This window comes from Diaphorina citri, unplaced genomic scaffold (assembly GCF_000475195.1).
Source record: "Diaphorina citri unplaced genomic scaffold, Diaci psyllid genome assembly version 1.1 scaffold1518, whole genome shotgun sequence".
Taxonomy (NCBI): domain Eukaryota; kingdom Metazoa; phylum Arthropoda; class Insecta; order Hemiptera; family Psyllidae; genus Diaphorina; species Diaphorina citri.
In genome coordinates this window covers 13118-31084 of record NW_007378944.1, presented here as the reverse complement: position 1 = coordinate 31084, position 17967 = coordinate 13118, and the positions used below count along the sequence as shown (strand labels likewise).

General features: G+C 40.3%; 1 protein-coding gene and 1 long non-coding RNA gene across 2 annotated transcripts; one reads left to right on the top strand and one right to left on the bottom strand.

Moving 5' to 3' along the window:
• The first annotated feature begins 88 nt into the window (after window positions 1–88).
• Window positions 89–17337, top strand: LOC103516239 (histone deacetylase 6-like). Its single transcript, XM_026828695.1, has 18 exons — window positions 89–95; window positions 258–322; window positions 1014–1223; window positions 2721–2818; window positions 3319–3492; window positions 4193–4385; window positions 5133–5171; window positions 6220–6326; window positions 6623–6651; window positions 6785–7032; window positions 7612–7959; window positions 8842–8983; window positions 9281–9492; window positions 9912–10137; window positions 15498–15574; window positions 16277–16435; window positions 16930–16970; window positions 17232–17337. Exons 1-18 carry the CDS (start codon window positions 89–91, stop codon window positions 17335–17337), a joined length of 2481 nt encoding a protein of 826 aa, XP_026684496.1.
• Window positions 11300–11817, bottom strand: LOC103516238. Its single transcript, XR_003393419.1, has 2 exons — window positions 11701–11817; window positions 11300–11381 (listed from the first exon to the last, which is right to left on the bottom strand). It is a non-coding gene; the product is annotated as an uncharacterized LOC103516238 (long non-coding RNA).
• Window positions 17338–17967: the final 630 nt, after the last annotated feature.

The following is a 17967-nucleotide window of genomic DNA, read 5'->3' as shown; positions in this document are numbered from 1 at the left end:
CAAGAACATCTCAGAATGGCATATCTCAGCCCTGTTCATATAACCACGGCCTCGACATTTTTGGATTGGGGTTCGAAATCTATCAGAAATGATTGGTAGGAAGTAGGAACTCTATCTTCTACTAGCTCTTAAACATATTGTACCTCAAAACTCTATTTTGTCTAATTTAGATCGGGCGTCGCGTCGCTTCAAACTCTTGACGTTCGTGCACCTCCCGGCTGAAAATACTGATGTCCCACCTGTTATTTTTGTTACAGATACCAGGTTGCTATCCCCACCGCACAAAGTCAGTCTGATCTACAATGAACTTATGCTGAAGCACGTTAACATCAAAGACCCGTGAGTATAAAGTAGAGAGCTATGGGTGCCACAAAAAGATTGAAATCTTGAAAAGTGTGTCGCGATGGCAACAATTTCGAGAAGCAAAGTTATAAAGTTGTGTTTAAACATAGTTGACCGGCAGTCGATCGACGAAGAAAAACTATGTTATCGAGGCAGTGTGGACGGTGCAGTCGACGTCAATCGATGCAGATCGACGGCCGGTCGACTATGTGTGGACACACCTTAACTGCTAAGGTCTTTAGTGGCGGGAGTTCTATCCTCTATTACTCTATTCGGTGACAAGATACTCGCCTACTCACCCTCACTCAGCCTGAGTGGGGCCGGGAAAAGCCAGCAGCACGCTGTTGCCCAGATTGTAGCGGCTTCAGCTGTAGCCAAATGATGATAATAATAATAACAGTGCTTATTTATACCAAAAAAAAAAAAAAAAAAAAAAAAATCATTGTGTTTAATTCCCCACAATTGGTATTAGTATAATGAGGGCCATCAGCTATTTAAGCTCTATGTCACTGCTACCCTGTTGGATTATTTGTGACTATTTTCCCCACAAAGTTGAAGCTTTCAACTCTGTTATCACAGATTTTTTATTTTTTTATTTTTAGATGTATGACCCTACATTGAAAAATGATCATTTTTCATGGCAATAGTTTTTTTTTTAGTATTTGTTCTAGCCACTTTTCCCTTGTCCCAATTTCAGGTGCAAGGAGTTGGGTTTGGTTCAGAGGTGCAAGTTTATTCAGCCCCGGGAAGCTACCCAGGAAGAAATTCTCAAGAAGCACACAATAGAACAGATAGAGCTCCTGGCGACAACGGAAGGAAGTACAGATGTAGATGCATTGGAACAACTATCCTCTCATTATGATGCCATCTATATTCATCCGGTAAGTTCTGGGGTCTCCATGTAAACTGGAAAAGTAGTCTCATTATGATGCCATCTATATTCATCCGGTAAGTTCTGGGGTCTCCATGTAAACTGGGAAAGTACTGCTTTTCTTCCACCTTCCATGGCTTTTTCTCTAACCCTTTCTTCCTTGCCTTTTCCTGTCTTCAGATGAGGTCGGCACTTTTCGTTGGCCTCTCAATCAGCCCTAGGTGATTGCTTGGGCTGACATTGGGTTTTGTCTATAATTTTTTTATGAGTGAATGTTTTTGATTGGTCCCCCAGCCAGACTTCCCTGTCCCTTGATCAATGGTTTCAAATCAATTACCCTATAAGTACTGGTTGCAAAGTCATGTATGGGCCAGTAACCAATGTTGTTGTTGTAGTAGCAGCAGGTTCACCAAATTACATCATGATGTCTTCACTTTCTGAAACTGGGAGTTTTAGGAATCTTGCAGTGGCTATTGGGTTCCTCCACAAATCCATGGGTGTAAGGGTGGTGGGAATATTATCTATTGCTTACCTTATCTCAGTAACCAATATTATCTATTGCTTGTTTCAGTCATCCTACAAACTCTCTTTACTCTCGGCTGGTTCCACTATTGAGCTAGTGAATAATATTTGCAGAGGAGAAATCAAAAACGGAATGGCAGTCATTCGGTAAGTTGAAATCTTGCAAGACCTAGTGATAGTGACCAAGTAAGGCGAGTAGATAGTTAGTAGTTCAACATTGACTCTTGATTCAAAACTTACTTAATGGTTTTGACAAAATAAAGATACCACCCTAAAAACTTAATAGAAATCTGTAGGCAAAGTCGTGATAGACATTCATGCTAAGCAGTTTGACTGTAAAATAATGGTGCTCTTGGGGTTAGGTGGTAGAGAACGGCTGAGGCTTTAAATTCGTCTAGTAGTTATCTTCATACCTTCCACTCGAGAGACTTATTTTATTCATTTTCTTATTTATTAATCCTATTTTCTTGATGTACCAACCTCAGAGGTACAGCGGTTACCAATCTCAGTTGTGCAGTGGTTAGCGCGTTGGACTTTGGATCTTGAGGTTGGTGGTTTTCGATCCCCTTCTCAATTCTTTTCAACCCTATTTTCTTGATTTTGTTATTAGATATTTATCGACATCCTCTCATTATGATGCCATCTATATTCATCCGGTAAGTTCTGGGGTCTCCATGTAAACTGGGAAAGTACTGCTTTTCTTCCACCTTTCATAGCTTTTTCTCTAACCCTTTCTTCCTTGCCTTTTCCTGTCTTCAGATGAGGTCGGCACTTTTCGTTAGCCTCTCAATCAGCCCTAGGTGATTGCTTGGGCTGACATTGGGTTTTGTCTATAATTTTTTTATGAGTGAATGTTTTTGCCTGGTCCCTCAGCCAGACTTCCCTGTCCCTTGATCAATGGTTTCAAAATTCAAATCAATTACCCTATACTGGTTGCAAAGTCATGTATGGGCCAGTAACCAATATTATCTATTGCTTGTTTCAGTCATCCTACAAACTCTCTTTACTCTCGGCTGGTTCCACTATTGAGCTGGTGGATAACATTTGCAGAGGAGAAATCAAGAACGGAATGGCAGTCATTCGGTAAGTTGAAATCTTGCAAGACCTAGTGATAGTGATCAAGTAAGGCGAGTAGATAGTTAGTTAGTAGTTCAACATTGACTCTTGATTCAAAACTTACTTACTTAATGGTTTTGACAAAATAAAGATACCACTCTAAAAACTGAATAGAAATCTGTAGGCAAAGTCGTGATAGACATTCATGCTTAGCAGTTTGACTGTAAAATAATGGTGCTCTTGGGGTTAGGTGGTAGAGAACGGCTGAGGCTTTAAATTCGTCTAGTAGTTATCTTCATACCTTCCACTCGAGAGACTTATTTTATTCATTTTCTTATTTATTAATCCTATTTTCTTGATGTACCAACCTCAGAGGTACAGCGGTTACCAATCTCAGTTGTGCAGTGGTTAGCGCGTTGGACTTTGGATCTTGAGGTTGGTGGTTTTCGATCCCCTTCTCAATTCTTTTTGACCCTATTTTCTTGATTTTGTTATTAGATATTTATCGATCCTATTTTCTTGTTCAGCCCCCCAGGCCATCACGCCATGAAGAGTGAATATTGTGGCTATTGCTTCTTCAATAACGTGGCCCTAGCTGCTCAACACGCCCTGGATAACACATCTGTATCCAGAGTCCTCATTGTGGACTGGGACGTACATCATGGCCAAGCGACACAGCAAATGTTTTACAATGATAACAGGTAAAAAGGCGGCCACTCAGGAGCGAACTAATTTATTGATCTTGTGTGTAGTAAATTTGATGGATTAACAAACCTTTTAAATTTGATGGTGGCTTACTCCCATTTTTTGGAATAATGACCTAATACAATAGTCAATACCTCCTGCGTTTGTAAACAACAACAAAACAATCCCATTTTTTGTTGACAAATTAGTTTGATCGTGTGTGCTTAAGTCTTATGCAAACTAAGTGAACAACAGGTGCCACGCCCCAAAAACACGCTCAGCAAATCAACAAAAGTAAATTGTAAAAATGGGCTCCAAATAAAGAGATAGTTGGGTCTTATAAGAGCTTATCAGTGTGTGTTGTAAATTCATCATTCATCAAACATTAAACAATCTGCCATCATAACGGGCAGGTCTTATAAAAGAATGGTAAATTGTAGATGGAAGTAGGAAGATCGATCCGAAAATTCGAAGTTGAAATTCAAACCCAGCACTTCCGGATTGAAAGTCAGTGCTTTGACCACTCAGCCACAGAGGTAAGCTGAAGTTTTCCCTTATCATATTTCTCTATTATTTTGTTTTAAACTTTGGTAATACTATGTTATTAAACCCATAAAATAAACGTGACCTTATTTAGACTGCTAGGGTGAAGGGACTTTTTAGTCTCATTCGAGCAGGATAAACAAGATATACCTATTCTATTCTATCTTCTCCCAGGGTTGTCTATTTCTCCATTCATCGTTATGAGCACGGTACGTTCTGGCCAAATCTGCGCGAGTCAGAGTATGACCACATAGGTGAAGGTATAGGCAAAGGCTACAACTTCAACATTCCCCTGAATAAAACTCACATGAAGGATGCGGATTACATGGCTGTGTTTCATCAGGTGTTGCTTCCTATGGTAGCAGAGGTGAGTGTATGAGCCTTCAAGAATTTTTCAACTGGAAAAATGTTAAACTCTTGAGTGGAAGGTAACCACTAGGCGAGGTTAACGCCAGAGGTGTTCTCTACCACCTAACCCTTAGAGCTCCATTATTTTTTTAATTTCTCAAATAAAAGAGGATAAAATTCCATGCCTCGGCTGGGATCGAACCCCACGTCCTCCTGTTTACCAGGCGAGCGTCTTGATCACTACGCCACAGAGACAAAAAAGGTGTTTAGAACGATAACAATTTCAAAAAGTAAAAAGAAAGAAAGGGAATGTTGTGAATTGTGATCAACTATTTCACCAACCTCAGTAGTGTAGTGCTTAGGGTGGTGTAATTCGAACTTGAAGGTTGGTCGTTAGAGTCCAAGAAGTCATGCAATATATCGAACTGAACATTTACATTACGTACTTTACATTGAAATAGGGGACTTTTCTAACGAAATTATGAGTTACAAATGGACTGACAATTAGCTTGGCCAGAAGCATCGTCGAATTGGTCACATTACTATGAAAGCTGATGGACAACACACAATACCCTGGTAGATTCCTTGGGCAATATCATATCTAAGGCCGGCCATTATCAGGTGGACCTGACAGATATGCCGATATGCCTGACAGGTCTACTTGATAGAAACATAATGGGTCAACTCTCAGCTCGACATTTTTGGATTGGGGTTCGAAATCTATCAGAAATGATTGGTAGGAAGTAGGAACTCTATCTTCTACTAGCTCTGTTTTGCCCAAGGAAAAGTGGCAGTGATTTTAGAGGTAAGTTTTGCCTTTTTTATTTCCTACGGATGCCAATGCAATGAAGCAGCTGTCCCGTAGTATATCCCAAACAGATAGATGAGAAAAGAGACAGCTTATTTCTAAGTTAGCACAAGTGAACTTAGAATTAAAGTGGCAATATAGGTAAGTTCAGGATGAAACTTTTTTGATTAAATATCCAACTCTGAAGCTTCTGATTGACATTTTTTTGAATCTTGCTAGAAAAAAGTGGAATGATAACAGTGTGGGAATTTTTTTCGATTGTGGGATTTTAAACTAAAGAGGGATTTTATGTCGTGGGATTTTTTTATTACCTCTGTGGTTCAAACGCGGGAAATTCAAATTTACAAACAAAATGTCAGATGCACTTTTGTGTGCATTTTTTTGCAGTTATTGCAGTTTTATTTTCTTTTGGCAAATTTATTCTTCTTCGTGGTTCAATGGGTATTAAGAAAGGGATTAGCCTTTGATTTTCATCCAATGTATTGAAGTCTTTTTATCCTTTTGAACCTAGGACCTAGATAATTATGTTCTAACATCATCACAGAACAGTCATCTTCATCTTGAGAAGTGTGTGGGTTTTGTATCAAAATGAAGGTAGGTTGGACATAGGATGAGCCTCACCCTCTTTTCTGACACTCAACAGTTTGTCATTTGCTTTTAAACATTCTTAATTAAAATACTTGGTACTGTACTATTGTATTTCATCTCACAGTAGTTTTCCAGAGGCAGGCACCTAGAATTGGCATTATAATGAAATGGGGTTATCCCTTAAAAAAAAAAAAAAGTGGATAATAAACAATAATACCACCTACTTCTAACTAGTGCCTTTGTCCAAGGCCACACTATGAGCTAAACTTAAAGTTTACTCCATCTAAATTGATTCTGTTTGAACCAGATGAGTTATTCCATAGATTAGCTTAATAGACCAAGAACTGAATCAATGAAGACATGCTAGAAAGTAGGACAGAAATAGCTGATTGACAAGAGCGTTATTACTGGACCAATCTTGGACTACACCATTGATTATTCTCTTTCTATCCCATAGGGTGGCTACTGTTTGAAGTCATTGGCGGAAGGGGCTGCTCTCACACTGCGAGCTTTGTTAGATGACCCTTGTCCCAACTTTGAAACTCTTGGAACTCCATCAGAAAGGTTTGTCCTATTACATTAAATGTTTTCTGTGGTCTCAAAAGCTGCTACAGCTAGTAAACTCACATTATGATTGATTTATTTTTATGACCATTGTGATATACAGAAAATCATGTTTATTTTTCAGACCAAAGATTTGGAAGGAGGGAAAGCAATGTCTAGTACTAGCTCTTAAACATATTGTACCTCAAAACTCTATTTTGTCTAATTTAGATCGGGCGTCGCGTCGCTTCAAACTCTTGACGTTCGTACACCTCCCGGCTGAAAATACTGATGTCCCACTGTTATTTTTGTTACAGATACCAGGTTGCTATCCCCACCGCACAAAGTCAGTCTGATCTACAATGAACTTAACTCTATTTTGTCTAATTTAGATCGGGCGTCGCGTCGCTTCAAACTCTTGACGTTCGTGCACCTCCCGGCTGAAAATACTGATGTCCCACCTGTTATTTTTGTTACAGATACCAGGTTGCTATCCCCACCGCACAAAGTCAGTCTGATCTACAATGAACTAAATAATGAAAGTACAGCAGAGTCGAGTAAGAAACAATCTGAGAATAGTACTCCATCGCCTCAAGATGCTAATGATGAGAGTAGAGAAGAGTCGAGTAAGAAACAAAGCCTGGATATGCCCGGCCCTTCGACATCCAGTCAGAGTAGTGCTGAGAAGAAGCAGACATTGAGTGATTACCTAGCTGAAAACGCCAAGGTTTGTGCCTTTTACTTGCACCCTCAAATACCCCAAATAATCGACATTATTTCTTCATATACCTACCTAGTAAAGATTGATTTAATAAAGTGAAAAACTCTCCCAAAAAAGGGCCTCAAAGGAGCCCATTTCCCGTGTTCAGACGGGGTCGGCGTTTTTCGTCAGCCTCTCAATCAGCCCTGGGACGATTGCTTTGAGCTGACATTTGGTTTTGACAAAAAAAACCTCTGCTATTTCTTTAGCAAGGGAAATTCAGGCTGGTATCCTTCCTGTTTAATGTCCCCCAGCCAGACTAAGCTGGTCTACTCCCTGTTTAAAGTCCCTCAGCCAGACTTCAGGCAACCAACATGGTAAGTAACTAAGTTAACTATGGTTTATTATTTCAATCTGAATAATAGTACCCCTCCTCTCCAGGCTCTGGTAAATGAAGAAGGTTTATGGTTCGAGTCCAAGTCAAGTCATAAAATTTATCTAGGTGTAATAATTGAGGATCAATATTTGTGACCAGCATTTAAATATGTTTAACACAATAAATTAAAAATTTCTTGTATTTATTCTTCTCATTTCCATTTTATTTAGGAAACTATCAGCAGTCACAAGGCATACTGGTCCTCTCTGAAATTCCTGGTAGCGTTACCTGAGAATAAACTATTGAGTGACTACGCCCAACTGGATCTACCCATGAGTAAACTCAAACTCACTGAGGATAGTACATCATCCCCTCAAGAAGCTAATAATGAAAGTACAGCAGAGTCGAGTAAGAAACAATCTGAGAATAGTACTCCATCGCCTCAAGATGCTAATGATGAGAGTAGAGAAGAGTCGAGTAAGAAACAAAGCCTGGATATGCCCGGCCCTTCGACATCCAGTCAGAGTAATGCTGAGAAGAAGCAGACATTGAGTGATTACCTAGCTGAAAACGCCAAGGTTTGTGCCTTTTACTTGTACCCTCAAATACCCCAAATAATCGACATCATTTCTTCATATACCTACCCAAGTACCCAGTAAAGATTGATTTAATAAGGTGAAAAACTCTCCCAAAAAAGGGGCCTCAAAGGAGCCCATTTCCCGTGTTCAGACGGGGTCGGCGTTTTTCGTGCGCCTCTCAATAGATCTAGGTCTCAGACGGTCTGATAGATCTAGGTCTCAGACGGTCTGATAGATCTAGGTCTCAGACGGTCTGATAGATCTAGGTCTCAGACGGTCTGATAGATCTAGGTCTCAGACGGTCTGATAGATCTAGGTCTCAGACGGTCTGAGCGTGAGTGTTTGGCATAAGAAAGAGAAGTTTGAATAAGGCCTTGTGTATGGTAATGGTAAGGAAACACGTTAGCAGAGAGTATACTTACTTATGCTAAGGAAGCGCGTTAGCAGAGATTTAGGATAACCTTGTGCCAAAAATGTAGTGAGACTTTTTTAAGGAAAAATTGAATTACTTACAGAATAGGTACAGAATAGGAGGGAGTGCCTCCGAAACATGTCGGCTTTTAACAAATAAACTATTTATTTTTATTTATTTAATATACCTTATTTATACTGTCGGCTAAGACTAAAAAGTCCCATTATGCCAACAGTTTAAAACAGCTATAATAATTCTTTGAAGTTCTGCAAAATATATCTGCCTTTTTGGTTCTCCTTATCAAGAATAGGTACAGTCAAATGGATGACCACTGGGGTTTTCCAGGCCCTACCCAGACTGGGTGACTCTGAGTGAGGTTAAGGTGAGGAGACGGATAGCTCGTCGCCGAATCGAGGGTAAAACCCTCGTACTGAAAATCTTGGCAGTTGCACAGTGTACGTTAAACCTCTTTTGTTTTTCAGAAAGGGATGAGTGATCCAGAATACATCGCTGCGTTTCAGCAAGTTATCCTACCTATTGCCTATCAGTTTAATCCTGAGCTAGTCCTTGTATCTGCTGGCTATGATGCTTGTGTGAATGATCCTTTGGGAGGTACGTACGTACTCGTATATCATTTTAATAGTATAAAAAAAATAACCCAGCCTTGTAAGCGCTGGGTGGCGGGTTCCATTCCCACCCGAGGCGAACTTTATCCTGAACGGATAAGATTCGTTCTCGCAAAGGCTGGCTCTCTCCTGTCCAGTCCTTGTTTCTTCGATTTCGGGACGAGAATAGAATACCTCCATTGTTACAGCTCCCTCTCTCAAATATCTTCATAGCTTGGAGGACACCAACCAAACAAGGAATACTAATTTCAGTGTCTAATTCTCTGGTTTTTTCACTCCCCAGGTTGCAAAGTATCGCCAGAAGCCTACGCACACTTCACTCATTGGCTCAAAGCTCTAGCCCAGGGCCGTATTATTCTAGCCCTGGAGGGGGGCTATAACATCTCCTCTATATCTTATGCTATGACCCTGTGTACTAAGGCACTCCTAGGGGATCCTCTGCCCCTGCTGGAATCAGACCTGGACATTAACTCCAGCGCTGTCACTTCTATCAAGGTAATAATAATAATAAATAATAATAATAGTGTTTATTTATACTGCTCGCATAGGACTGAAAACCCCTTTGCCTTCCTCTCCTTTCTTTCTTTGAAGAAGTTTGATGGAGGGAACTGTAACTCCTAAGGTCTTATCGTTCCGAAATTGAAGAGAGAAGGAAGACAGAATAGGAGAAAGCCAGCCGTTCCGAGAACGAACATTATTCGTTTAGGATAAAATCCGCCCCGGGCGGGAATCGAACCCGCGGCCTAGCGCTTACAAGGCAAATGCGCTACCAACCCAGTTATCTGGGCTGGTGAAATAGAAAAGTTTGCTCAAATACTAGGACGCAAGACTTATATTGCACCAGAGATGGAATAGTTCAAAGTTTTAGAATACTCTTCAAATATGCTCTGTTATTCTTTTCCAGCATTACAGAGACCATTCTGAACTGTATCTACGAGCATCGGCCCTACTGGAACTGTTACAAGTTCCAAGATATCTCCACAGAGGGCGCCCACTCGTCTCCATTGCATATACCTCGCGCTGAGTTCAAATACGAAGGCAACCCCAAGCAAGAAATATATGCTACGCGAGATTGCTATCCCATTCAGAGTCAGGAGTTCGTCAGACTATGTGATGAGAGACTGGACAGTTTAATCGCAAGTAAGTCCGTGTAGTTGTAGTAACCAACCTCAGTGGTGCAGTTGTTAACACGTTGGACTTTGGATCCAGAGGTTGGTGGTTCGAGTCCAAGTGTCCAAGTCATGTCATAAAATTTATATCTAGGTGTAATAATCGGGGAACGACATTTATGATATTCTTAGCACAGTTAAAAATTCCTTTTAAGTTCGTGTAGATGTTGTTAAATGTTAAAGAACTTGACCACTAGGCTGACTAGACCATTCTCCCTATACTGCTTCTCCAAAGACCGTGTAGGCTATCGCGTGCTGCTGTTTTTCCACGGCCCTACTCCTTAACAGGGCTGTTAAGCTAACGGGCTGTTTGAGGCTGGAAAGAAGGTTGGTGAAATACACCATAAGTCATGTGCTAATGCAATTCATCGGATTGTATTGAACATTGCAAACTCGAGCGAGCTCCCACTGCCGACTTGCCGTGCTTTCCGTTTCTTATCCCGGGGGAAGCAGTTCCATATGCTAATCGTTTCATCTGCGCTGGCAGCCGCCACACAGGTTTGGTCAGGGGACAGCACAGCGCTTAGTATTCGTTCCTGATGGATCTTGAGCTCCTCTATGAGATGTAGCCGAGGGTATTCCCACATTTTCAACGAGCAGTCTTGTTTCCCGTGACTGGTGACGAGCTCCCTTCCTTCTCTCTTCAATTTCGGAACGATAAGACCTTAGGAGTTACAGTTCCCTCCATCAAACTTCTTCAAAGAAAGAAAGGAGAGGAAAAAAAAAAAAAACATTTAATGTAATAGGACAAACCTTTCTGATGGAGTTCCAAGAGTTTCAAAGTTGGGACAAGGGTCATCTAACAAAGCTCGCAGTGTGAGAGCAGCCCCTTCCGCCAATGACTTCAAACAGTAGCCACCCTATGGGATAGAAAGAGAATAATCAATGGTGTAGTCCAAGATTGGTCCAGTAATAACGCTCTTGTCAATCAGAAGCTTCAGAGTTGGATATTTAATCAAAAAAGTTTCATCCTGAACTTACCTATATTGCCACTTTAGTTCTAAGTTCACTTGTGCTAACCTAGAATTAAACTGTCTCTTTTCTCATCTATCTGTTTGGGATATACTACGGGACAGCTGCTTCATTGCATTGGCATCCGTAGGAAATAAAAAAGGCAAAACTTACCTCTAAAATCACTGCCACTTTTCCTTGGGCAAAACCAGTCAAGCTGTTTAACAAATGAGCATAGCACGCTGGAGTGATGTCCATTTCTCCCTGGAAGGAACAAAAACAGAGATCAAAAATACCTATTCAACCAAGACGGATAGTAACCAAATAACCCAAAGCGAAACGGATCATCAAGTGATAAGTCCTTACTTAAAAATACGATGGCTTAATATTGTACTTACTTATTTATTCCTTAAATACTTAAATTTAGAGGGGGAAAACATGTATAAACTAAACACTAGAGAAAATATATCAAAGAACCCATTGGACGAACCACAAAAAGAAGCATTTTTAAAAGACAGACCACAGAATATAAGTGCAAAAAAATCCCAAAAGATATAAAGGACCCTTTCTAGAGGAGAAATACCTTTTCATCTGCCAAAGCCGAATCATAACCGGCTGAAATTAGTATTAGGTCGGGCGCGAACTGAAATAAGAAGATAATATGGGAACTAAATAAGATATAAATATAGGTACCTCTAAACATCCAATGGCGGCATCATAGCGAGGTAGGACTAAGATAGAATTAGTTGGGATAGAATTGGTTCCATCCTGTTGAGATTAGACTGACACTTCTCTCTAACTCCACAGCCTGCCTTATTGAACATTTCAACCTAACTTTAATTAGCAAGAATATTATTTATAAGCATGACATTTTTTTAAAAGAGGTTTGATAGAGGGAACTGTCACTGCCAAGGTAAGGTCTTATCGTCTTGAAATCGAAAAGAGTACAAAGACAGGATAGGAGAAAGCCAGTCGTCCCAAGAACAAACCTTATACGTTCAGGATGAAATTCTCGCCGTCCTTTATTGATGGATTAAGGTCCTTACCACTACACCATGGAGGCAGATGTGCAAAGGATTTTCTGTTTTACCTGAGCTCTTAAATTAAGTTATATTTTACCTAGAGGTCTTTTCGCGTCAAGCTGTCGAAAGTCCCATATCTTGACTGTGTTGTTAGAACCGCTGGCAAGGTACCGGCCATTGGGTGACCATTTTAGACCACACACCACATCCCCTTCCCTCGTAATGGCAGTGGGGTAGTCAGAGTGAGTTCTGACGTCGTAGTGAAGGATGTTCCCCCCTATTGTTCCGCAGGAGAGGAGGTTTCCATTCCAACACATGGCGATTACCTGACACGGGAAATAAGATGAAGGAATAGAATATAATATACCTTGTTTATCCTGCTTGAATAGGACTGAAAAGTCCCTTTACCCGAGCCGTCTAAACAGGGTCTTGTTTTAAGGGTTGAATTCTGTTCGACCCACATTAAGATCAAATGGACATACCTTCTTGTTTGTAAGTACATACCTACATATATTTGCGCTAAATCCATGGCACAAAAAAGTATTGGATGACCAATAAACGATGTACGAGAATATATGCTTTGAGAGCCAAAAGGTTAAATAAATGCCTTATTTTCAGAAGCATCGCCAGTTCTGATGGTGCTCTCACCGGCAAAACACGTCCGACAAAATTAAGCAGAAAACCGAACATCCCAGAAACATATTTGATGCTCCGAAAATTCAAGCACAATCCATCCCCTAGTGTCTAACCTGATGCATGTGTGTCCTTAGCTTCTGTATCAACCTTTCTTCCTGTTCATGCCACAGGTCTATATACTCCGTGCATGTATTGGTAACCGCCAGATCAGTCGTGCGCGGTTTCCACGCCACACAACTAATATACGCATTGTCATAGGTGGGATACTCCACCAATAGCTGTGTCTTGTTAGTTTTCGTGTTCCAAGTGTAAACACTAGTGTCTAAAGCGACCGCTAGCGTGTCGTGATATCCCCAGTCTAAACCGGACGTGTAGAAATCATTTATAATGCTCGGGGCTTCCAAGATTCGTTCCGGTTTGGCTTTCACTTTCCGCGGAAGCTTCCCTAACGTTCTCAGGAACTGCGTGGGACTGACGGTCCTTTTCGATTGATTGAGAACCTTTTTCCGGTCAATCTCAAATCCGTGTAGGAGAAACGAAAGATGCCTTCGTTTCTTTTGTTCTCGATAGGAGATGGTCTCATCGTTTGCTTGCTGCGGAACTGCGTGGGACTGACGGTCCTTTTCGATTGATTGAGAACCTTTTTCCGGTCAATCTCAAATCCGTGTAGGAGAAACGAAAGATGTCTTCGTTTCTTTTGTTCCCGATAGGAGATGGTCTCATCATTTGCTTGCTGTAGGAGATAGTGACTACACAGGCTGTCGTAGCTGCTTCTGTCTACTACGTATCTGTCTGTGTTAACCATTTTGGAACGGGAGGATTCTCTTTAACACAGTTTAAGGTGTGGTTTTAAAGAGTTAAACAACAGAGAAACGGCCTCAAAACGTTAGGTACCAGTTCAAATAGTTCGAGGCTTCTTCAAAAAACTTGTGAGTCTGTCTTGACATGGCACTTCTCCTTCCCGTTCATACTGTTCCATAGTCTTACTGTTTGGTCACATATGCCACCTCCTGTTGCCAGGAGCGTTGGCTCCCATGGACACCACGCTATGGCTTTCACCGCGGACAGGTGACATTGGTTGTTCACTGGAATACAAATTGTTTATCCTGCGTGATTAATCCTGCTTAGTAGGACTGGGATTGATTTTTACCCTCGCAGTCTAGATTTTTGAACATTTCAAACAAACTTTATCTAGGCATAAGCATGATTAGTTTTTCCCCCAAGAGGTCTGAACTGTAACTGCTCAAGCGTTATCGTCCCGAAATCGAAGAGAGAAGAAAGACAGGATAGGAAAAAGCCAGCCGTTCCAAGAACAAACCTTATACGTTCAGGATAAAATTCTCGTCGTCCTTTATTGATGGATTAAGCTCCTTACCACTACACCATGGAGGCAGATGTGCAAAGGATTTTCTGTTTACCTGAGTTCTTAAATCAAGTTATATTTTACCTTGAGGTCTTTTCGCGTCAAGCTGTCGAAAGTCCCATATCTTGACCGTGTTGTTAGACCCGCTGGCGAGGTACCGGCCATTGGGTGACCATTTTAGACCACACACCACATCCCCTTCCCTCGTAATGGCAGTGGGGTAGTCAGAGTGAGTTCTGACGTCGTAGTGAAGGATGTTCCCCCCTATTGTTCCGCAGGAGAGGAGGTTTCCATTCCAACACATGGCGATTACCTGACACGGGAAATAAGATGAAGGAATAGAATATAATATACCTTGTTTATCCTGCTTGAATAGGACTGAAAAGTCCCTTTACCCGAGCCGTCTAAACAGGGTCTTGTTTTAAGGGTTGAATTCTGTTCGACCCACATTAAGATCAAATGGACATACCTTCTTGTTTGTAAGTACATACCTACATATATTTGCGCTAAATCCATGGCACAAAAAAGTATTGGATGACCAATAAACGATGTACGAGAATATATGCTTTGAGAGCCAAAAGGTTAAATAAATGCCTTATTTTCAGAAGCATCGCCAGTTCTGATGGTGCTCTATAATAATAATAATAATAATAATAATAATAATAATAATAATAATAATAATAATAATAATAATAATAATAATAATAATAATAATAATAATAATAATAATAATAATAATAATAATAATAATAATAATAATAATAATAATAATAATAATAATAATAATAATAATAATAATAATAATAATAATAATAATAATAATAATAATAATAATAATAATAATAATAATAATAATAATAATAATAATAATAATAATAATAATAATAATAATAATAATAATAATAATAATAATAATAATAATAATAATAATAATAATAATAATAATAATAATAATAATAATAATAATAATAATAATAATAATAATAATAATAATAATAATAATAATAATCTCGCATAGGACTGAAAAGTCCCTTTACTCCAGCAGTAGGCTACTACTATTATTGTGGTCAAATTCTCGAATTATATTAAAATTAAAATTCCATACCTCGGCTGGGATTGAACCCACGCCCTCCTGTTTACCAGGCGAGCGCCTTGACCACTACACCACCGAGGATAACAGAATAGAGATTTTTTTTTCCTTTTGTCATACAACGGGGTGATGGTCTGGGTGAGCAATGTTTAATTGGCTCGTCCTGAACCGCAGTCAACCATCGCATCGTGAGGACTTGTGCTTTTTCTTTAAAAGCAGAGAGAACCCTTTGATGTAATATGATATTTTGTTTTCCAGGGCACATCCAGAACAGCCAAGCAGAGTATCCAGCATATTTGAGAAACACAAAGAGTTTGGCCTTCTGGAGAGGATTCACTTACTCAAGGTAATTTGGCTTATACTTGGGCTTTACTGGGTATCATAGTGGATCAAAAATACTTCCTTATCTTAATTGAAATATGGGTGCGCAATGGCACATTGTTTGGTCAGCTCGGGAATAAACGCGATACTTTTATATGCAAGAATGCAAGCTAGGGAGTAGTGTTGGAAAGGGGCCTTGAGATATCTTCAAATATCTTCATCCTTAATTACCTACGGTATCTCCCCCGAAGACCCCTTTCTAACGCTTCAATACTATTATCTTTATTTTATTTTTAACATTTAATCGTAGACGTTGATTAATATACAAAATGTATCCAAATAATCAATAAAAAATATACTTATTACCACTGGACCAACCGTGCCCCCATTCATTTGTTCTAGTCCCGTGTTGCCACAGATGAAGAGCTAAACCTCGTCCATACGGAGGAACACATTCGGTCTGTTCTCAGTCTGGATGAGCTTTCACCTCGAGAACTGATGAAGAAACAAACCGACTATCAGTCCGTGTATTAAAAAAAAAAAAAAAAAAAAAAAAAACCTCTGCTATTTCTTTAGCAAGGGAAATTCAGGCTGATATCCTTCCTGTTTCTGGTCTACTCCCTGTTTAAAGTCCCTCAGCCAGACTTCAGGTAACCAAAATGGTAAGTAAGTAAGTTAACTATGGTTTATCATTTCAATCTGAATAATCAGTACCCCTCCTCTCCAGGCTCTGGTAAATGAAGAAATGTTCCTAGTAACTCCCCTAGCCGACTGTCCCCACACGCCACTGGTTGCCCCCGTACCTCAGAGCGGCGTAGATGTCAAGGCACCCTGTGTAGATTGTGCGTCAGTGGCGGAGAATTGGGTGTGCTTGATATGCTATCAGGTAAGCTGATTGTACATTATATATAAAAAAACGTGTTCTGAGACTAAAAACTGACCATGGAAAACTTCACCCGATTGCATTACTTTCCTTCGTATAGGATAAGGAAAGTAAATAATAATAATAATAATAAGACAGATTTTTTTCAAGAGGTTTCATAGTTGGAACCACAAGTGCTGAGGTCTTATCGTTCCGGAAGCGAAGAGAGAAGGGAGACAAGATGGGAGAAACCCACACGTTCCGAGAACAAACCTTATCTGTTTAGGTAAAGGGCGGGAATCGAACCGACCTACCGCTTACCGCTTACCACTCCAAGCTAACCAGGCTGGCGAAAATTATTTTTCAAGTGAAAATAAGACAAACGGTAAGTAGGACCTATACTTGTTGTTGTCAAATGTCAAGGGAACGTGACCACTAGGCCATTTTCCCTATACTTAGCAAGTGTATTTTTCTTTTCCCAATAGCTAATCCTATTCTTGTCCATCTTGGGATTATAGGTACGATGCGGACGCTACATAGAGGAGCACAGCATGCTGCACTAGGCCATTTTCCCTATACTTAGCAAGTGTATTTTTCTTTTCCCAATAGCTAATCCTATTCTTGTCCATCTTGGGATTATAGGTACGATGCGGACGCTACATAGAGGAGCACAGCAATGAGTTCTGAGTCAGCACAGAACATCCTCTAGCTCTTAGCTTTGCTGATCTATCTGTGTGGGGTTATGTATGTGAAGCCTATGTCGATAATCATGTAACTCATTGTATGTAATAATTTTTGAGTCTGCTAGAAGTCAGGGATTTGTAGTCAGCACAGAACATCCTCTAGCTCTTAGCTTTGCTGATCTATCTGTATGGTGTTATGTATGTGAAGCCTATGTCGATAATCATGTATGTAATGAGTTCTGAGTCAGCACAGAACATCCTCTAGTGAAAATCTTGGCAGTTGCACAGTGTACGTTAAACCTCTTTTGTTTTTCAGAAAGGGATGAGTGATCCAGAATACATCGCTGCGTTTCAGCAAGTTATCCTACCTATTGCCTATCAGTTTAATCCTGAGCTAGTCCTTGTGTCTGCTGGCTATGATGCTTGTGTGAATGATCCTTTGGGAGGTACGTACGTACTCGTATATCATTTTAATAATATAAAAAAATGACCCAGCCTTGTAAGCGCTAGGTGGCGGGTTCTACCTGATAGTGAGTAGCTGGCCTCTTACCTGTAATTTTATTATGCGTCAGATCCAAGAACCTCAAGTTTCCGCCGCCAAACGCATCATCCTCAACAACACTAATATAATTATGCTGAAAGTACAGCTTGTTAATCAGCGGAAACTCATAGCGCGGTTTGCCCAGGTGGCGAATCGCATTGTAGCTGTAGTCAAACCCTGTGATGAGATCGCACAAGGTCGGGGTAGTTCGGCACAGATCGGACTTGTGGAAGAAGAGGTCTTCCCGGGAACCGAACCCGTGGAGTGAGCAGTCGACCATGATGTCACCATAGTGTTGGTAGAGGTTGGTGGGGACGCTGTTGGGTTTGTAG